This window comes from Protopterus annectens, chromosome 5.part1, assembly GCF_019279795.1.
Source record: "Protopterus annectens isolate FY-2018-M chromosome 5.part1, PAN1.0, whole genome shotgun sequence".
NCBI lineage: Eukaryota > Metazoa > Chordata > Ceratodontiformes > Protopteridae > Protopterus > Protopterus annectens.
Genome location: NC_056736.1, coordinates 462,389,325 through 462,413,009, shown reverse-complemented (window position 1 = coordinate 462,413,009; position 23,685 = coordinate 462,389,325). Strand labels below are relative to the sequence as shown.

Here is a 23,685-nt window from a genome sequence, read left to right as displayed (position 1 = left end):
TAACGTATTACCCATCTCTTTCTCAGATAACAAGAATTCGTAGACATCTCTGTTAGTCATAAAATTGCCCAACCCTTAACAATTTAACAGAGGAATACTCAACCAGTAAAACTTTACACACTAGACACAAAGCACTAATCACTATAACCAAATTTTCTAGCACTGCTAATGACTCTTCATATTCAAATAATGTAGCTAAAGTATGGAACCGCACCTCACTACTTCTGAAATCCTTTCAGAAAGTAAACTCATCTAAAATGCAGACAATATTTCACCTATCAAATCCATAGGTCTGTTCCTATTTATATATATATCCAGGATAAATCCCACTGTAGTCTTTCATTTGCCATATTATCAAGACATTTCTCTTCACTCAGAATCCTATGCCCCATAACCAGTTTTCAGCAATACCTGAATAGTTTTACTAGCATCTCCGAACCACATACATAGTTTTGTGACACTTCTTTCCACCCCACCTCTATACTTCTAATGTAAACCTTATGTTAACCATATATAGTTGTCTCTGAACCTGCATAATACCCCACCTCTTAACTACAGTATTAAGGTTTTATGTACTACCAAGTTTCTTCACTTATTTTTATCTATTTGACAAACCTACTAATACACCTTTAATGTTCAACATCTACTAAATGCATAGCTATCTTTTATACTGTAATACTTGCTTTTGTTTCATGTAAATGTAATCTAATTAGCAAATACATGTGTAATTATTAATATATATTACTTAATATCTGTTCACACAATTACCAAATGCCTGTTAAAAATGTTTCTCCCTGGGCCTCCACTGTAAACAAAAGCAAATTATACAATGACTGGCCATTAATATTCAAAAATGAGCACACTGATTGGCCAGCCCAACCAGCGTGCCCATTGTAAATCCGAGAATATTCTAATGGAAAAAGGTCTGGTTGCCCAGACTTTTTCCCATTAGTATATCTCCTGATTTTGTAACTTTTATTTACCTCCCCCAAAATAGAAAACGGAAGACCTAAATGAATGAGAGAGATGGTGCAGACAAAAATAACAGGATAATCAAGTATGTTCTGCAAAATTAAAGAAACGTACCTGATTATCCTTTTATTTTGTCTCTCCTGAATGTAAAAAGTCTCCCATTTTCTTTTTTATTTTCAATTAAAAAAAAAAGCAAAGGAGATCTTCCTTTCTCTGTTGCAACCTCTGCATAGCAGTGATGTACTGTGTAAGCATAGGAACACAAGCCTCTTATGCATGCGCAGTACATCAGAAATGCCCCAGGGTACCGGAAAACTGCAGAAGGGCAGCATGGAGGCATTATACAATGACATTATTTAAGAAAAGTAAGTTTATTTTGTCATAGTGCCCTCGTGACCAAACCATACCAACTGTGAGTAAATCCAGCATTACTCACACCCAGCTGTGGGTTATTGCTTCATTAATACATCATACATACATACATAAACAAATAAATAAATAGCTGTTTAAAATGCATGGAAATATCAATTTAATTTTCCTGTTTGTAGGGGCTACTGCATCATCTCATTTTCCCTTTCTATAACTGTTGCGTTTTGTTATCATATCATTTGTGAAAAAATGTATTAAGTTGACAAAAATATTAGAGACAAGTTACTGTTCAGTCATTAAGTAACCATGTTTAACCTGAGTTGCCAACACTATGTCCAGAGTAATCCTAAATGGAAAAATACTTTCAGTCTACAAATGAAGTAAGTCAGTCATAAATATACTGGTAATGGTATTTATTTTACATGTGGGAAGTAAGGGAATCTGTTTGTTTAATGTAAATCAGAAATGGATACACATGGTCAGTTAACATGACTTGAGATCATAAGTGCTTACAGAGTGACCATGTTTTTCTAATGTTCTATTCCATCCTAAGTGATATCCATATAATCACATTCCATGTGATATCCATACAGTCACACAGCTGTAAGATATGGCATAATGTCTGAATTCTTTTATGTGATATGTCTACAGTCACAGAGCTGTAAGACATGGTACAGTGTCTGAGTTATTTTGTGTGATATCTGTACTGTCACACAGCTGTAAGATATGGCATAATGTCTGAGTTATTTTGTGTGATATCTGTACTGTCACACAGCTGTACGATATGGCATAATGTCTGAGTTATTTCATGTGATATCTGTACTGTCACACAGCTGTAAGATATGGCACAATGTCTGAGTTATTTTGTGTGATATCTGTACTGTTACATAGCTGTAAGATATGGCACAAGTTATTTTGTGTGATATCTGTACTGTCACACAGCTGTAAGATATGGCATAATGTCCGAGTTATTTCATGTGGTATCTGTACTGTCATACAGCTGTAAGATATGGCATAATGTCTGATTTATTTCATGTGATATCTGCACTGTCACACAACTGTAAGATATGGCATAATGTCTGAGTTATTTCATGTGATATCTGTATTGTCACACAGCTGTAAGATATGGCATAATATCTGAGTTATTTCATGTGATATCTGTACTGTCAATTAGCTGTAAAATACGACATAATGTCTGAGTTTTTTCATGTGATATCTGTAAAGTCACACAACTGTAAGATATGGCACAATGTCTGAGTTATTTCATGTGGTATCCATACAGTCACACAGTTGTAAGATTTTCATTAGGTCAAAACACGCTTTAATGTTTATGTTTTTGTTATGTAATTTAAAAGCAATGTAGTTTTAAAGGACTGAACTAAAAACATTCACTATGAAAGATGTTACTAAGCAGTGCTTTACAATTACTGCTGAGATGGAAGACCTAGAGCTGCTATAATAAACTTGTGTGCAAGTGTATTGAAAACAAAAGCTGTAATTTCTGTTAATGTACTTCATAATGCCTAATACATCTTCATATCATTGCAGTTTGTCCATAGATGAATTGTTACACTGCCCATTTCTCAGTATTTGAAAATGGTAGTGAAGCAATAAAAAAAAATTGTAATATGTTTGAAATATTCATCAAGAAGTGTATGTGCTATATCAATAAAATGGTTTATTATATAAACAATTTTGCAGGTATAAAAATAAACAAATCCATAACACTATTACATGTTTTCTGGCTATAGGTCAAAAGAGATTGAGGTATCTGCATGTAATGGAGATGCAGCCTTTCTGGAGGTCCGTGTACAGCAGATGGTGGTAGAGTTTATCCTTAATCACATGGATCAGCTATTCAACAACAACACAGAGCCATCTACTGCAGAAAGTGAGATTAAGGGCAATGTGGGAAACCTGGAACAACCTGCATCTGAGAATGACGGTAAGCCCAATGCAGAACCACTGACTGCTAAATAAAGGGTTAAGGGTAGCACAGAGCCATTTCCTAATGTATATAGGAGGGTAAGAACACCAGAGAGACACTCAGTACTGAGAAGGAAAGTATGAGCAACACTGAGTCACCCAGAACTGAAAGCATAATGGAGAAGGCAGGACAGAAACCACCACTACAGAATGCAAGGCTAAAGTCAGTTCAAACCATCCGATGCTGATAATTAATGAGGGCAACAGAGACACTTACTTCTAAGTATAATGGTAAAGCAGCACAAAGTCACCCATTGAGGAATATGAGGGGTGAGGGCAGTATAAAACCAAAAGCTATTCAATGTAAGGAGGAAGACAGCTCAGAACTAGGCATTGCTGAATATGAGGAGAAGGATATCATAGAACCAATCTATGCTAAAACTGAAATCAGATTATTGGCAAGACAGGGATGCCCACTGATGATTATGAGGGGAAAAAGAGTAAAACTACTTACTGCTGGGAATAAGTGTGGAAAACGGAGATTCCCACTGATGAGTATCATGCTAAGGAGAGCACAAAATTGCTTAGTTCTGCAAGTAAGTGATTGCTACAGAAACAGGGGATAAATGCAGCTCAGAGATATCCACTGTTGAATATAACTGAATGAGCAAAAGGGCAGCACAAAGCCAGGTATTAATGAGTGTAAGGTTAGTGACAGCAGACAGAAACTCATTGATGAAAATACAAGCAAGGGCAGTATGTACTTTTACTGCTGAGTATATGTGTGGGAGCCACATAGAGACAATGTGTCCAGAAACAGCATCTCAGCAAATGTTGTAAGAAGTACATACTTTGTATAGCATTTGCATAGCTAGAACAAGCACATTGATTTGTGACTTCTTCAATGGAAATAAGTCTGAAATGGAAATAAACATGGAATGTCTTTGTGCATCACAATTATAAGTTCACTGTTACTTTGTCAGCAAAGACATACCCAAAGACACTGATCTTTCTTCATTTAATTTGCTTAATGTCAAAAGTCATCAATAACTGATCAGCAAATGTTATTTTTTTGTGGCCTCTGAATCCATAATCAGTACATGTCATGTACTACATTAAGACTATAAAACTAAATTCCAAAGTACCTAAGATATAAGAGTATTGCAAAGAGTAAACTATATAAACTGCAAAAGGACAAATCATTTCACAAAAATTTGTAGATCATCATCACAAAATAAAAACACTATAGGACAAGCCAAAGATTATTCAGGCAAAACTCCAAAAAGGCACTTCCCAAGTAAACCAATCAACAATTGGATATGAGTCAAAACAGACTTTTAAAATAAAAACTCAGAAACAGACAGTAGAAACATACATTATACCCACTGCTGTGAATAGCAATAAACCAGAAGTAGAAGTCCACCTCAAAAATAAAATAAACAAACAAATAAATAAATAAATACGTAAAACTAAACAAGCTTATAGATGCAGGTGCACCACTCAACAATGGATGGAAAAGTATATAACTAGTTATAGATAAGATACAGATCATAATCTGTGATCACAAGGGCATATGCTAACAATTCTAAGGAAGCAATACTATTACTAGTAGTCTAGTGAAAGAGTTCTAGCATTGCCAAAGCTACTCAAGGAAACTAAAGACAATTCCATATTACAAGCACTGAAGCATTTTTTGTAAGTAAAGCCTAGTGCATAAGGACTAACACTGATCCAGATGCCACAAATGTGAATGGTATGATTAACAAAAAGATGAAATGACCAACTTATGTTCATAAAGGTACAAGGCTTATTCTTGCTTCTTTACAAAGCAGACCCAAAGAGAATTTTCAAAAATATCTTCTAGGTATTAAAAAAACTCAACCATATTTAAAGGAAAATGTGTTTCTAATTTGACAGCATGTTAGAAAGTATGCTGAACAAGTGTTTAGGGTGTCAGACCAGCACAGAAACATGAATGCTTTAGGTTAGACATCAGAATGCCTGAAGCATCTTATTCTTATTCATATATTAAACTGTTTTATGTTGTACAGTAAACAAAACTGCATTCTACTTTTGACTGATGAATATTTTAGATACTCTCTAGAAGACTGAATGCCTTCTTCCTCAGCCTAAACTACTATACTAAGTATTGGACAATGTTCTCAGTAGTTACCATTTTAAAAGTTCACCAAATCATACAATGGACCATCTTTTGATAACATCCATTTCAAGCAATTCTGCAGTAACTTAGCCACAAGCAGAACTTCTATATGATCACAAGCTAATGGTCTTTCAGAATGTCTTTTGGCCATTATAGACAAATAGAATTGCAAATATTAAAGACACTTCATGGAAACAACATAATTAGGGCATGCTGAGATGATGCAGAATTGTGATCCAGCCCTTCTAGGAATTTCCCCACAAACTCTTGTTTTCAATTACATCTGTTATAGCAAGATGACTTCAGTGTAACAGTTCAGACCCAAAACAGGTGAGGCAGCAAAGAAGTCAACAAAAAGACAAAATTAAATCATGTACAGCTGCCAAGAGACAAGCCAGGATACAAAGCCTTGATGTGGAACTGCCCATACTGTTAGGCCAGACCAAGCACTCACCTCATCACCACATGCTTGGTTCTATGGTTACAAAGATTAAAGGCTCATAATCACATTTATAAATTTTATTTTATATATTTATTTTTATTTATTATTATTTATTTATTATTTATTTATAAATAACAGAAACACTTTGACAATGCATTGTCCTCTTTTGATAGTAACCATATTTTCTTGACACATGCCATTGGATATGAATTTGTGTTTGAACCAGTCCATGTTTCTGGGCTCTTTTAATATTGACAGACTTCCACAAACTCCTCCAAGAGACTGACTAGGAGAATTGTATATATCAAGGTTATGTATGTTACAGGAGTGCATCATTTTTTTGTCCATGCAAATTTACTATAAAGTGAATATCAATGAGGCCAGATCATAACATTATGCTACTTTTGAACATACTGATTTTCATATTTCACTGTGTAGTCATTGTATTAAAGCATGCATTTGTCTTTAATTTGGACTACAAGGAAAGAAAAAATGCATCTTATGATTTCTCTCCCTTTATAATAAAATGTTATTGGTTAGCCACCCAGCGGTGTAAAGCTGGCTCTAGATGATTGTCACTGTTGAAGTGACACACTGACCCCATGTGCAAAAATGAGAAAAAAGGGGTTGTGGATGGATGGATGGTTAACCTTTTTTTCATGATTAGTACATAAGTATATTGATATAAAAATGCATATCCATTCTCATGAGCAACAAAACAATTTCCCTGTCCAACTACCACTTTTCTCTACAAAACAAACACCCACCTGCAACACTTCATTTTCACCTATATGGCACATCTCTGTAGCTTTGTAGATTTTCCACTGTACCTTCCAAAACTCAAAAGGATATACAGCTTGCAGAAGGCTTCATCCTGCATTTTCTCATTCTTTCCTGCCACCCCCAATTAACTAATCAAATTCCTTGCTCATTATAAACCAACACATCTTGGCCATAGTCTGCCCTTCCAATGCTTTGTCTAAGTGGTCACTGCACAGACTTCACTTCTTCCTACTCCTTCTCCTCAGTCTAAGCCCTTTTTAAATCCTCATCTTTCCTGTAACCTGCTACATTTATTCTTCAAGCACTTTTGGTTCTTTTACCACATTTTCCTCATTCAGTTATGAACAGTATCATCTGTAGACTCCCCCAGTCCAGCTGATGTCTGGACCTTAACTAATAGTTCTCTTAATTTCCAGTGTTGCCACCTGTAATTCCACTCTTTCCTCCCATTTCTAGCCAAATCCCTCTTGCCCTTTACTTGGCATACAAATGTCCCAGCTTGCTTCAAGCATTTTACTCTGCTTCTCAAATATCTCCCTTCAAACTTCACTAGTTTGCACCCACACAGCCCTCAGTTCCCAGCATTTCTACTGTACATACAATTGATCAGTGACATTTTCATCATGTCTTCAGCAGTTTGGTAACTGACCCCATAACTCCCAGTAAATTTTCAAGGGGGTGGGTTTATACCATCTATGGATCAAATGTCAATACGCCTCCTGGCTGTTACCCAGACACCATTCCAAATCCTGTCATCCATCTCTATGCTGTCTACCTTTATCGATTGCTTCTTTAACGTATCCAAAGTGTGTCTTGCCATTCATCTTCCTAACTGATTGGAAATAAATCCAAGTCTACTCTTTTGAAGACTCTCTAACTTCTGTCTTACTTCTGTCACACATTGTTTTCATCTCTTACCTATCTGCCCCCTTCCTTTCCTTCATAGGTTTCGAACCTTAGCAACCAGTCTTCTATAAGACAATCGCCATTCAACCCAGTAGTTTTCCTGCAGCATATCAAAATTCATCTAGTCTCACTTCCTCCTGCTCTTACCTTCCTCATTCTGCTCATTCCTTCTCATCCTAGCCAGTTTACATTGTCTTCAGCTTCTCTGACATATTCCTCAAATTATTGCAGTCTTTTGGTCTCACATTTTACTATCTGCACTCTGCTGCCCAAGTATTTTATCACCATTATATCTGCATCACTTTCCACATTGTTAAATATCCCACCATATCATACTTTCCTTTCCTCCTCCCTTTGGACCCATATATCTCACCGTTGTTTATTCCTCTTAAGAACTGCTTCAAGTTTACAGCAACAAAATATGTCCTAAAGTCTGGTGTCCTCCAACTCCCCCAATAGTATCCCTTAACTTCAACTTCATGAACGTACCTCTTCCTCCTTACCATGTGAACTTCTCACAAATGGTCTGACTCTCTAATGCTGTTCTGTTCTGCAACCGAATATGGATAAGCTTGCCCCAGTAAATAATATGTGCATTACTAAGCTTCATATTAAGTCTATCCTCCCCTACAGAGTATTAACTTTTCCTACCCATACATCAACCATTTCTTAACTTGCCCAATTCTTATTTATTCTCTCCTCTAACATAATAAATTTGAAGAGCTAAATATTTAAACATCCCCCTTTTGGCCCAGGTCAATACTACCTGTACCTCTCCAATTTTCTCTAACTTTAAAACCACAAATTTTCAAGGATGAACAATTAGTTCCAGATTCTCCCCAAACCTAAGGAGTAGGTCTGAGATCCTTGTCAGTGTCTGCCATACATTTTCTAACATGAGCACACAGTTGTCAGCAAAAAAAGTACAATCTACCTTTTACTTCTTTAGCCCTTCTTCTGTTTTTTCTCTGATCACCCTTACAGCAAGGCATTCAATAAATAATAAAATAAAGGGCAGCAAGAGAGGGTATCTCTGTCTCATCCTTTTTCCTAAAACGACCTAATCTGAAAACTCGTTATTGACCAATCCAAGGTTGTCTGTATAGTATGTAATAACAAACACCCCATTCAGCCACCTCCCTTCACCTTTGAACATTTTGACAACACTAATTAAATACACCCATAAAGCACAATCAAAGGCCTTCTGGATTTCCATAAATGCTATACCCACCTTATGTTTTCCATTTTTTATTTGTGCAGTCTTTAAAACTGACTAAAACCCACTGGTGGTCTGTAGATGACATTCAAATAATCTTCACAAAAAGCAAGGTAAAGTCCAGTGATCAGAAATGCTAGGCAGGTAATAGTAAGTAGAAAACTTGTTTATTTAGAATACACAAACCTTCTAGGCCAACGCCCTTCCTCAGTGTGTTAACTGTGTATGGCATGACAGTTTACCTTAGAGCTGGTCCTAGCTGTTTTTCCTTGTATTCAACAAAATCTGCCTGCTGTTCCCCGGTGCTCAAAAGTGGTAATATAATTTCCAACTTAACAGTGAGGATCCTCAAAAAGAGTTTTGTGCTTGTGCTATATAGGGATATTGGCCTGAACTTCCTGGAGTACTCATCATTTTTGTTTATAAAGCATCACAGTTATAACTTCATCTATCAACTGTATACATTATATACATTTATGAGAATTTAGTTACCTGCACTTTCACCATCTTATAGAAGTCCAGAGGCAATCCATCCATTCCATCTGCCTCCTCAGCATTTTAATGTTGCATTGATTCTACCACTTTCCCTTTTGAATAATCCTATTAACTTCCTCCTACACATTTCCTTCCATAAATCTCCCTTGCCATGTTCCAAAGATACTCCTCTTTCATTCTTCCTGTTTGTACAAATCTGCATAATAAACTTTAAGCACCTCTCTCATCCTTTTGTTTGTTCTTACCAAATCTCCCTTGTCTATAGCCCTATATATCCCTTCTTTCTTCCTCTGGTCCTTTACAGTCCATAAAAATAATTTGATCTCAGTTTTCCCATTGCACACTCCACCCATCCCCTCATGTTGCTAGTCCTGCCTTGCCTTGGTTTTCATTTCCTCAGTAATTTATCACATTCCACTTGAATTCTTGCATCTCCTAAGCTACTGTCTACTGCCATTCAACCTCCTCCACCACTTGAAATTACACTACCTGATTTTCACCTCTACATCCTTTATCAGCACTTTTCTTTCTTTTCTGTTTCCCTCTCAGCTACATAAACCTCTACCTTCATGCAGCCTTGTCTTAACAAATTCTTACCTACCTATCCCTTGCGTATTTCAGTTGATATCCTGTAACACTTAACACACCATCTTCTCTAGCCAATTACTATATTCTCCATTACATTAATGAGCCATCTCGGCCCTTTGCACAATTAATGTCTCTTATCTACTTCATCCTTAGTGGTTCGTAATCAGAAATGCTACGTTCACTACAACAGGTATCCACCACTTCCCCCATTCTCTCCTTATACACCAAAACCGTACCTAATCTGCTAGTCTGTTTTCTTTCACATCTTGAGAACATAATAGTCTCTCTTTCCAGCCTTCACTTATTGCCAGACATTAAGCAGGTGCAGCCTTTCCATTCCTTCTTTCAATTCCTTCTGATTGTATTTATGGAATTCCACTGTTTAAAATCATCTGTCCTTAACTGGGCTCAAATCTACATTGAAATCTCTTTGCATTATCAGCTTATCGCTTTCTTCCTTTAACTTGTATACTGGATAAATCCAGCCCTGCAAATCCTGTAGTCTGTGTACAGCTAGACTGTAAAAGGAACTCACAATTATTCCTTGTCCATCCTTAACACATTTACCCACTGCTCATATACCTAAAACACCCTCCCATTACTTTAATCTTTTCCCATCTGTCTTTACATGTACTAGAATATCTGCTGCTTGTTTTCACCCTCCCTTTGCACAACTTATCCCTAACTGTGAGGAAGCCATTTTGTCAAATTTCTTTTACTTCAGTCCATTTTACTTTTAACTTATGAACACAGTTTCGTTTTTCCTCCATAACTAGTTTTGCAAGTATCCATTCTCTTTTAATGTGATTGCTTACTCAACTTACATTTCCTGTCATTATTCACCCCCCCCCAACATTCTCTGCTTCACTAGAGGTACATCCTCAAAACCCATCAATCCTACACCATTCCTGACAGGTATACTGCATGTCACTTCTGTCTGCCTTTATGGGAATAGCAGCTGTTGTGGACTCCCCTATCCTGGCCATGACCATAATGCATAGTCTTTTCATCCTTGGCCATATCTTCATACCAACTGTTCATATCCCTTTGATATATTAGCCCTATTCTTAAACTTTCCAACCTCTTCATTACTTCATTTGCAAACCATGTGCCATACAATCTCATAGAGGATACCACTCCTCTGGAGCAGACTCCCTATCCACATAAAATAAAGTTTATCCTTGTCCATATTCAAACACAACTTGGATCTATGAATGGGAAATAGAAAATTTACCCCAGGACTCCCCATGTAATACTAGTGGACATAGGCAGATACTAAATGCATTATCCCATGCATAGATCCCCTTAAATTATCTATGGTATGATCTGGGTTATTCTCATTAGGGGTAATATATAATTCTTGACCATGGGGTGAATAAGGCCAATCTGTAACTGAATGAAATGGGTTAATTCAAGCACAAAAAAGGAAAGTGGCTAGCTTAAAATGGTCCGCAAAAGCAGCTAGCTTAGTACTTACCTATGAACGTATGAACCTATCAACAATTAATCCCTATTCAGACTATACCTGGTTTACAGAAAATAACATAGTCATCTACAACAACATTATAAGTTATTTTCACATTATCTCCAAAAACATTAAAGTCCTAAGCATGTATATTCCTACCACCATATCATATTATCAAAGCACTAGCAAAAAATGAAAGAAAATGAAAAATGAGAAAACAATCCATCGTGTTTAATAGCTTTTCTTACATTTCCTTCATTAGTCACTCTATTCTGTACTGTACTGATTCAACCTGAGAAATGCAAACATCTACGAATAAGATATAAAACGAGAATTTGTACTGGTCACCTATCAGTAACAGAGACACACACATCATGTATATGTCCTATTAAAATCAGCTCTTTTCAACTGTAGTGAATGCATACTATAAAGAAGATGCATCATTTATGATGAATAAATATTTTAATGTACCCTCTGTCTCTGATCTATCCCTCAGACAGTGTCCAATTCTAGGAGACCAGTGCTGTTACAACAGACTCTCCATGATGAAATATCAGCTAGGTCCACTATCCCCACAATACAAGGCCCCTTCCCTGAAGTCCATTAGCTTATTCTTTAATTTCTAACCAACTCTCTTGACCCCCTTTTGGACAATGTATGATCCTGGAATTCATATGGTTGCCCACACTTCATTCATCCCCCACCCCTGGCACCCTCCACTGCTCCCTTGCTGTCATCCTCGTTGCCTTGTAATAGTAACACCTACAGCAGCATTTGCTGAGGCAGTGACCTTTCCTTACTGCTACCATTGTACAGCTTCTTCCATATTTTATGCACATAAGATTTACCCCGCGTGTTATATAATTATAAGCATGGCTGGACAGAAGCGTGAATGGAAGCTCCTGAAATGCCATCAGCATGAGCTGTTTCTTCTGCTGATAAATCTGGGGTGAAAAAACAAAAAAAACTATTTTAACTTTTCATCTTTCATGTAGAGTGTCCATGCTGGCCACCCATAGGGGGTTAACACAATGGTTAAGATGTTTACCTCACAGACACAAGGTACAGGGTTTGATTTTCACCTTTGAGGGAAACTGGATAGGCTTAAAATACCCATACAGGAAGCTAGCTTAGTACTTACCTGTGATGTGGGGGGTGTTAGCATAGTGGTTAAAGTGTTTATCTCATAAACATAAACTACAGGGTTCAATTCTCACCTTGGAAGAGACATTGGCTAGGTTTAGAATGGCCCCAGAGGGCTGCTAGCCTAGTTCTTACCTATGAACCTGTATAAACTCCTTCAGAGTACAACAGTCCTCACTAGGCAATCTTTCTTATTGTAGTTCTTGGTGCCAAACCATTGCCAGCTCTTATGCCACACTATGCAGACCTCCAAACTGATATCCCATCAAGTCTAACTAGGTTTTGAGAAAGAGCAAAAAAAAAGGTTATTACCCGAAACTTGCCTTAGACATCAGCCAGGCCATAAATCCAGTATCAGCATTCACTTATGAATACTAAACTGTACTCCTGTAGACTCGCTATTTGCTGATCATGCCCTCTGACATCTTGTGCCTAAGGAAGACCCCCGCACAGTTATGCCTCTGCTAGGTGCCTTGGATAATCTTCATTAGTAGGCTGACAGATTCATACAAGCCTTATCAGCTTATTTATACAACCAATCAATGCCAGTAGTCAACTGTTTGAGCCAGTTCTCCACAAATTTCTCCATTAATGCATCAGTACAAGAGTACAGCCCTAGTTCCTCCACCCCTTGCTATTTTCCTCTCTTCTCCAGCCTTACAGCAGTACACCACATTTGCTGCATTGCCTGCTTCTTTCAATATTGCACTCTTTAGGTCCTCCTACCTCTAGCTGGAGTGCAGCCACCTCAGTTGTTAGGTCACCAATGTGGGCCAGTATATGACCAACCATTTCTTTCATACCAGTAATGCTCCACCACTTACTTGATCTTGGTATCATTTCTGAATTGATTTCTCAAGTTGTACTGACAATATTCTATAAATAGCACTTGCAAATGGGATTGGAGATGCAAGCCTATGCAGTCATCATGTATGGTAGCTTACATCACCCCTACCCCACCCAAAAAAGGAACTGCTCTGAGACTGACGGGTTATCCATCCTCTGCTTTCAATGTGGGAGTAAATGTGATATTGCCATCACAAAAAGCTTTCAATAACTGTCCCCTAAAAGCTTTTAGCAAAAATAAATTAATAAATACATTTTGAACAATAAAACTATTGGAAATAGGTTCCTGCCAGGTGAATGTCTGATAAGCTTTTCTGAGAACTGCTAAGTGCACTGGAAGCATTCTAAGAAGAACTGATTCAATGGCAAACCTGTCAGGTAGGTGCTTATGAAGTCTGAAGTCAAGCTTGCCAGGGTGCAAGATGACCAAGCTACAGCTCTGCTATGTCTAGTGCAGCTAAAGGGACATTACTTATTCAAGAATTTTGCCATAATTTTTATATCTGTGCAAATATCTCACCAACCAAGTAACATTACAGAATACTTATTTATTTATTCGTCTTTGTTGACAGGCAAAGTCTGATTCAGCGGAGTTCATTTTCAGTAGAGGCCAGGGGATAAAAGCTCCATCATAGTACATTTATATTAACAAGTGAATTTCGGGCAGTTCTCAGAAAAACAGTTACATTTCTCATAAAAAGCAAACATAATTACATGACAGGTATATAATGGAAAGTATTTACATCAACAATTGCAAGTCTATATGGTTCTTGTAGCTTTAAAATCTTTCAGAAAGTAAATGAATTGGTACTGTAGAGGGGAAAACATTGTAAAGAAGTTTAGTGCTGTTACATTTCAGTAAAGAAACGTTTGCAAGGAGTTCAAGATAAGTTATGTAGTAAGTATAAAATTATGTAGGATGGGAGATTTTACTATTGTGTTGGTTTGAAAAGAATTCAAGAGATATAATAAAATTGTATTGGAGGTTGGTGGTAATAGCGTATGACTGAGGCAGCGAAGTATAGGATTACTTCTATACAGGCTACCTACTCCAGACTGATGTATCTAGAAGGTTTATAACTTAGGTGTATGGGGGATGCAGGGGAGGGGTAGAGCAGTGGATGGGGGGGGATTAGACAAAAAGAAAGATCTGTAGTGTTGTTAAAGGATGGGGAGAAGAGGTGTATTGAATCAAATGCAGGAAGAAAAGTTGCTAATGGTGCAATGATTCAAGTAGAGCATGGAAAAAGTTAAGCGATAAGAAGGATGTGTTTTGCATGACTGGGACTGGGTAAGGTATCACTTGAACTGGATTTTATAGCTTAGGGGTTTGTTAGTCATTTTATCACTGTAAGGCTGGTGTTCCAGATTTTCAAGATGTAACAGTATAGTGAGTCCTCTGATGAATTATTGCCTTAGTAGTGCTTAGCAGAAATTTATCATCAGAAAAGAAGTCCCTTGTGGGGGTGTACGGTAATAATACATATTTTTTAATGCAGGGCATATTTCAGAATAATGTATCAGTCTGTTTGCCATAACTAGCTGACATTATGTTATGTAGTTGTTAATCTCTAGCCAGTTTAGCTGCTTTAAAGTTCGACAGTGGTGAACTGTATGTGTAGTGCTGGTAGCAAATTTAGGTACTTTATTTTAACAAAAGGCTAGTTTGGATTTTAGTGTAGAGCTTACTTAGGTTTGTCAGGATAGATGAGGCATGTAAGAGGGTTGGAAGCAAGTAAGATGGGGGCTAGTCTTTTTTTGCTGGGTCTGTAAGGTACTGTCTTGCCCTGTATAGTAGCCAAGTTTCTGGTGGGTCTTCCTTGAAGAATGTGTTGATCAAATTTAAGATTGTCATCTATTACAGTTTTAGTTGAGGCTATCTGAATACTAACTGGCCAAAAGTTAGACATGTAGGGTTTTGTTTTCTGTCTGTGGTTATCCAATGGAACTCTCTCTCTCTCCAAAAAAAGCATTCTTTGTGGAAAGAAGCATAAACAGGTTTTAAAACAGCTAGTGTATGTTTCTTCATGCATAGTAATTAACATATTTTATTCAGTGAGATGAAGCTGTGTCTGATCTAGTTTTCAGAGTATTCTTTTACAGCATAGTTTCTTGCAAAGATACGATTACTCTTCCTATGGTTTACATAATCTTGACAAAAATTGTTGTAAAAAGAGGGCAAAACCAGAGAAAAACTGAAAATTATGATCATGGCAAAGATACATTCTGTTTGCAAGATGTAACACATTGTTTTCCCTTTCTGTCTTGCATTAGTATTATTCATTTACCTCATATTTTTCCTGCCAGTTGGAGCTGTTGTCATCTTGCCTTGTGAACACCAGCATTTCCTGCAAAATTGTAGTACATTACTTTGGTGAGCAGTAATAGTGCATAATGTTGGAATGCTGAGTTGCAGCCATAGATATATTTGACAGTATGAGTAGAATGCATATGAAAGCAACTGATCCTTGGCACAGGCATCCGTCTCACAGCTTTGCCGTTTCACACCACTTTGCTCTCAGGTCGAGTTCTTGTTCATGATTCCTTTTGTGTGGAGTATGCATGTCAAACCTGTCTCTGCATGGGTTTCATGTGGGTGCAATAGTTTCTTGTAACATCCAAAGGCCTGCCATAGGTGAACTGGCATTCTTGCAATTTCTCTGTAACTAACTGTAGGGCAGTACAATGGTGCAGTGAGAAACATTGTCATTTAACAGGAATGTTTGTTTATTGGTCAGGGTGCTTTCTATGCAGACTCTGCGTGCCCTCCCTATGTTCACATGCATTTTCCCTGGGCACTCTGATTTCCACCTACATATCAAAGAGATGCAGTAGGTGGACTAGCAACTCTACATTGTGTGTGTGTGTGTGTGTGTGTGTGTGTGTGTGTGTGTGTGTGTGTGTGTGTGTGTGTGTGTGTGTGTGTGTGTGTGTGTGTGTGTGTGTGTGTGTGTGTGTGTGTGTGTGTGTGTGTGTGTGTGTGCGTGCGTTGCGTGTGTGCATGTGTGTGTGTGCGTGCGTTGCGTGTGTGTGCGTGTATGCGTGTGTGTGTTTGTGTGTAGACCTGGCTTGTCAGGGCAGTCTCAGTGTTGTGCTATCATTATTTTTTCTACTTTCCTCACAATCAAACACTAACTATGTATACTGGTAGCTATCTTTTGGTGGACAGGTATTGTATATATACATCTTACAGTAACAAACTTAAATATGTTCATAGGTTCATAGGTTCATACTAGGCTATCTGCCCTAGGGCATTTATAAGCCTAGCCAGAATGTGTTTGGCTTTCGCCACCCATTTTAAATTTATTTTGCTATGCCCTTTTTCGATGTTAGTATACTGTGCCTCTGTCTAACAGTGACACAGAAGTGATACTAAACCTACGATCTCCCATCCACTCATCAAGATTCCTCTTGAAGAGAGTCAATGAGGGACTCTGCCTAACCTGGACTGGGATTTTATTCCAGAGTGAAGGGAGCCTCTGGGTTATGAATCTGTCCCTCCAGCATGTCCTATTTATTTCAGTGCTGAGGTTCAAGTCTCTCCAGTGCGTAGCTCAATGGGATTTGGATTTTCTGAGGTGCAGCATATCCATTAATTCGGGTTGGACATGGCTTTATCGTCAGGCACAGATCGCTCTGAACAGGCGGTATGCCACTGAGTAGAGCTGGAGTTTCTTTAACCGGGCAGCATATGGCATCTGTTTGAGCCCTTTGATCCTCTTGGTGAGGTACTTTTGGGGTCTTTCCAGTTGCTGCAGGTGTCTGGTAAGGTACATCCCAAAAGGGGCATTGTACTCAATTATGGGCCTGATGAGGGATGAGTAAAGAGGCACGATGACCTCCCCTGATCTAGATGTGAATCCCTTCATGATTAGGTGGGCTATATAAAATGTTTTTCTAACCACTTTGGCAACGTGCCGTGTCCATTTTATTATTTCACTTCACCCAAGTATGACCTTGGTGGGGTACTTATAAGGTATCTTGCCTTTTGTGAGTAGAGGTGATGAGGCATGCTGTGTACATGTATGACAGCAACAACTTCAAATATATCACTGAAGTCTTTGTCCTTCCATTTTCATCCCAGTTTAATCCCAATCTACTGCTAGAGCGGTACACAAAAGGTGACTATCTTTATGGGGAGGGGGAGGGAACAAGTATCATTCCCAGATATGATTTATGCTTCCACAAGCTTCTGTGTTTTCAGCTTATTGGAAAGTACTGTTTTGTCAGCTTTGAACATTAAGTCTTGTAAACAATTTATCTTTTCCTTGAAGGAAAATAAGATTGAATTTCTTTAGTCATTATTTTTCGCCAGGCCATCACTGGAATAAACAGTCGGAAGAAATTTTGAGAATGCACCTCAAAATATCTATAACTCCATAGCTACTGAAGGGATAGCAGTCCCCAGTTCTATGGCCACTATTTTGTTCAGAATTACAGTGCAGTCTTTGTCAATTAGCATGTTTTGAAAGGCTGGAGGAAAACCTTGATCTGTAAGCCAAAGTGTAATAAAAAGAAGCCATCTTAATATTGTTGGTTAACCAAAATGGGGGAAAATGGTGTGGGAAGAAGACACAGAAATGTGCAATGGGAACCAGCTGAGGATGGCAGCATAACTGATGGGCAGTGAGGAGGGCACCACAGAGTCAGTGGATATGGTGGGGTCTTCAGTGACGATCTAGTCAGTAAAAGGGGGTTGTCTGGCAGTATTTTGCTTATGGCTCCATTTTAACAAAAGCTGGCTCTGCCTGGCAAGGCTATTGTAATTTTGAGTAATGGAAGCTGAACTAGATTATTATTATTATTATTATTATTATTATTATTATTATTATTATTATTATTTATTTATTTATTTTGTTTATTTCATCACATTTGGATAATGGAGGTATATACTGTCAATGAACTGGGTATTGAGGCAATCTGAATATGAAAGTGACTGACTGCAACTTTTGTTTGATCTCATGTAAACAATTACTGATCTGACTTGGCTGGACTCTTATGAGTTTGAGTGAAACAAGTTTGAATACATTGCAGTGATTATTATTATTTTTATAGGAATCATAGGAAGTTCAGGGCTACTAAGTCCTGTGACTAATTCATTTAGCTAGTTATTACTTTAGTCTGTGCCAGTTAAGCATGAGATAAATTTATGAATGTCAATCCAACTAGCCAGGTCCAATCTGAAGGAAGGCAATGTAACACACTGCTTTATTAGTATGGGGAATCTATTCCAGAAGTGAGAGAGATTATTTGTACTATGTCTCTCCAACTTTCTCCAACTTTCTTTTATTAATCTGCTGAAGCAGTTTTAGATCCCCTGTTTTGGTATTTGTGGGACTGTTTGATTTCTGAAGGGATGGATGTCTGATTGCACAGAAGGCGAGGCACAGGTCTCCTCTGAGGTACCTATAACATATTTTTTACTTTTATTTGATCACAATCTGACATATGAGATGTAACAATTCTATAATTAGTTTGCATTGAGGCAGTCTGTGAATGAAGGTGACAGACCCCAGCTGTAGCTTGGTTGCAGTTAGGCACACATTGGCCTGCTGCAGTAGAGCACCATCTTTTCCAGTTACCCCAATCATCCATTGGGTACCTGAAGCCCTCCCCCCTTACTCTGAAGTCACCAGCTGCCACTGAGTGTATGTATGAGTGAGTCATCTTCAGTTAGCAGTATATGGAGTTGGTATATGTATGGTATTCGTGAGTTGCTTGTATGGAATCTGTAGGAATGTTCAATGGTAAGAATTCTGGAGTTTAAGATGGTCATTCTGGCCAAAATGGGTTCATAATATTTCAACAGAGGTACATGTTAGTTGTATGTGGTCAAAGAAAAGGGAACTATGAATTAAGAACTTTCCCTGCAAGTGGACAGAGTCCTAGTTTCAGTTGTACCTAAACTTTAAACAGTGCAAAAGTATATCCCTCTTCACAAAAAATGCTTTCAATTATTATATCAGTATATTCTATTATTTATTATCAGTGAATTATGCAGCATATATTTTTGATAGAGAGTTTACCTACTTTAGGAACATGATTGACAATAAATTTGCTTTCAGTTTTCTTCATTCTCATTTTCAATGGTGACAAAATAAAACAAACTGTGTCAGATCTAAAGGAAGCTGAGTTTGATGCTATTTGATGCTATTTGGTCTTGAAAACTCCTTGATTATAAGATACTAGATGAAATCATATGGTTCATTTCATGAATTACTGTAAATTATACCCTAAACACGTCAGTTGCATATGTAATGTTAACCCATAATTTTTTTTTCTTCTTCAGATTGCAAAGCTCTTATGAAAAGCATTTCTCTTGCTGTGAGTGCCCCCCCACCAATGAAACTAATGAGTCTGGAGGAAGCTCAAGCTCGTTCGCTTAGCGCTAGCCACCCAGCTCGAATGGAGAGGCGAGAGAACAGCTTGCCAGATGCACTGCCATCGGACTCCATGCTCTACCACACTGTCATCGAGCTACCTGATAGCAAGTGAGTAACGTTTTATCTCGTCTTCATGCTAACCAACATATTGTATTACCAGATTCAGCTCAGGGGTCCAAGCACTATGATATTGCTCTGGGAATACAGTATCATTTTGCACATCTACTGCAAATTGATGACTTAGAGGAAATCTAGGTCATACTTGAAACATAACTGTACACTATGATGCACGAGTCTGAATGGGTCATTTATACATTGGCAGCTTTATTATTCTTCAGGAACAAAAATACAAATTCACTAAACTTGTGAAAAACATGCGGCTTTACTCTTAGGTTCATTGTAAGTACTAAGCTAGGTGCCCTTGCAGGCCTTTTTAAGCCTTGCCAATTTCCATTTCAAAGGTGAGAATCAAAGCCTGTACCTTTTGTCTATGTGGTAAACACCTTAACCATTATAACAAACCCAAAATTTCAAATGTACTGCCTGCATGCAGAATCAACTGCTCAGAAACAAAGTAAATCACCAAATTCTCAAGGCTGTTTATAGAATTCAGTGACAATTCAAAAAAAAAAAACATTTTTTTTCAGTTAACCCCAGTAATCTGTGGGTCTTTTAAGAAACAGAATCATAAAATATACAAGGGAATATTCTGCTGTAAAGCTTGCCACACAGTGTTTAAATGCTCCTACTGATTGCTTTGTGTGACCCTACAGAAGATTATATGGGAACATAAAGTGCTCCATAACATAATTAACTTCTTGATGCTTAAAATTTGATCCTATTGGTGACTATTAGACATACCGCCGATAATCCCTTTTCAACTGATTTTTAAATAGTAACAAAAGGTGTTACTTGCTGAGCAAGGCATGATCAGTTTACTCCTGAATGTACCATATATGGTACCAAGCCACATCTTTATGAAAAGTAATGCAAGCATTTTTGTGTTGTAAGGTTATTATAAGATATTAGATTTCCAATATATGTATATAAGATGTTAAATGTTACTGTGTCAAAGTCTGGTATTGAATAGAGACAAATTATGCAGAAATTTGATTCACATCATGTCATAATGGATACTTGCTCTAAAAACATTAACCTAGTGATAAAAAAGATAAAGTACATCTGTCCCTTCCTTCTTCCATTTGGATGTTGTAGGTTCATAAGCTCAAAGCTATTTACTAGCCTTCTAGCCCAGTTTCCCAATTGCCCAAGATCACTGTCTGGTTGACTTGCTCAGAGTCACAAAGCAGGTAAATGAAGGCTGTGGGAATCAAACCCATACTATAGAAAGCAGCTTATCAAGGTTTTTTTTTTCAAAGAAAACAACAGTTTCAAGAATCCCACATAAAATTTTTTCACTAAGCACCTACAGCTATGTCCCCTTCAAACTCGCTAGCATGTTCTGCTTTTCTTTGTCACTGTATATAACATATTATACTATAATGGATATAAGAATATTTGTAAAAGTCAACAGGTGTGAAATCTTCAGCACTTACCAGCCTTTAGAGTAGATAATGAAAAACTTCAGGTTCAGGTAGGTGCTAGTCTGACAACTTGCCAGGGTGCAAGATGACCAAGCTACAGCTCTGCTATGTCTAGTGCAGCTAAAGGGACATTACTTATTCAAGAATTTTGCCATAATTTTTATATCTGTGCAAATATCTCACCAACCAAGTAACACAGACAGTACTACTTAGCGTTGCATGAAATCTTACAGCTGTTTGAATAAAATGCTGCTGGCAGTATGTATGCAGCTTGTGTGGTTACTGAGATGTATTTTTTTTACAAAACATAACATAATTTAATATTTACTGATTTTATTCTGACTTATAAAATAACTTTTAAGATTTAGAATCTAATCAATGTGACTGTTATAAGGATTAGTTTGTGCCATTTGCACATATTTTGTAACAGGGAGCCATACTGTTTGTAAATAACCAGCTGGTTGATGCTTGGCATATTGAACCAGGAAGATTGGTACCATCATGAAGAGTGGAATGATGGGTGATGTGTTTTTGTCAGTTTCTCCCTTTTTCCTTTTCTATGGGTTAGTGTGATCTCGGCATTGTTATGTATCTGTATCTGTGGATATATGTGAAGATATATAAACACATGCAGACACACACACACACACACACACACACACACACACACACACACACACACACACATATATATATATGGATTCACTTCATAACACTGAAAGCTCAAAACACTGAAAATGAGAAAACTTCATAATATAGAAGACCAAAACACTGAAACTCAAAACACTGAAATCACATATCATACATACACTGAGTTTAAATAATAAATCATAGCACTTTCCACCAAGTGCAAGAAGGGAGGCAAGCCCCCTGCACCCACCATGTGGGGGAGGCATCCCCCACACCCCCTGCTACTTAAATATATCAATTCCAAGATTGCACTTAGTGTTGTGAAGTGCAATCTTGGTGTTGATATATATAAGTAGCAGGGGGTGTGGGGGGTGCAGCTCCCCACATCGGGGGGGTGCATGGGGGCTTGCCCCCTGCTTACTCTTGGTGGAAAGTTCTATGATTTATGTTGTTTAAATTCAGTATATGTATGATATGTGTTTTCAGTGTTTTGAGTTTTCAAGATTTTGAAGTTTCAGTGTTTTGGTTTCAGTGTTTTGAGTTTCAGTGTTTTGAGCTTTCAGTGTTATGAAATGAATCTATATATATATATATATATATATATATATATATATATATATATATATATATGTATATATATATATATATATATATATATATATATATATATATATATATATATTAAAACAAAGAGTAAAAAGGTCACACAAATTATCAACTGGTTAAAAAACACAAAAAGAAAAGTCTAACAATGCTAGACTTCTAACTGTGTGATACCTTAAACTCTTGCATCAGAGGCCTCATGGGATATATGCAAATCACCCTTTAGGGATATCAAGTGTTTCAGCTAAATAGCAATTCTGAATGTCCATGACTCTTTCTTTTACTTTCATTTTTAAGTCTATTTATGGGCAATAAATATACTTCAAATAAATAGACTTAAAAATGAAAGTAAAAGAAAGAGTCATGGACATTCAGGATTGTCATTTAGCTGAAACACTTAATATCTCTAAGGGGTGATTTGCATATATCCCATGAGGCCTCTAATGCAAGAGGTTTAAGGTATCACATAGTTAGAAGTCTTGCTTTGCTAGATTTATATATATATATATATATATATATATATATATATATATAAATATATATATATATATATATATGTGTGTGTGTGTGTGTGTGCATCTACTTTTACTAACCAAATTTACATGTAAATGAATCATAAATTGACGACTCCACTTCAATGAAACTCCATTAAACCAAAGCCACAGACTACCGAACAGCTTTACCTGGGAAATGAACCACTTTGCCACCAGGAAAAATAAGTAAACGGAAAGAAATTAAACCCACCCAAGTGGGGGGCTTCTCCCCCATACCCCCTAACTAAATATATCAACTCCAAGAAAGCACTACACTGGGGAAAAGGGCAAAGGTCACCCTGGTGGCCAAGTGGTTCATTTTCCAGTGAAAGCTGTTTGGTAATCCATGGTTTCTGTTTAATGGAGTTTCGTAGAGGTGAAGTCAGCAATTTCTGATTTGCTGAAGTGTAAATTTGGTAGGTAAAAGTAGACTCTGTATATTTATGGAGGGAGACACCACATCCATTTAATTTAAGGATTTCAGAGTATCTCAGCAATATTAGGTGTGTCCATATGTCTAATGCTTTATACAAACCTACTATCAAACATAATGCAGCTAGATTTAATTTTGCTATTATTGATAATATTATGTTAAATAGGAATAACAAATTAGGATGGCATGCAATATGAAAGAAAAAAGAAAAAAGTTGGATAATTAGGCTGGGGGGTTATTTTCCCTA

At 37.3% G+C, this 23,685-nt stretch overlaps 1 protein-coding gene across 2 annotated transcripts in view; it reads left to right on the top strand.

Annotated features, from left to right (window-relative positions):
* ARHGAP31 (Rho GTPase activating protein 31) overlaps nt 1-23,685 on the top strand; it is an 870,295-nt gene that overhangs the window by 774,280 nt on the left and 72,330 nt on the right. For both annotated transcript variants that reach the window (XM_044073118.1, XM_044073119.1), the window contains exons 6-7: nt 3,093-3,286; nt 19,602-19,803. In XM_044073118.1, coding sequence (XP_043929053.1) covers nt 3,093-3,286; nt 19,602-19,803 — 396 coding nt within the window. The remainder of the gene's footprint in view (nt 1-3,092; nt 3,287-19,601; nt 19,804-23,685) is intronic.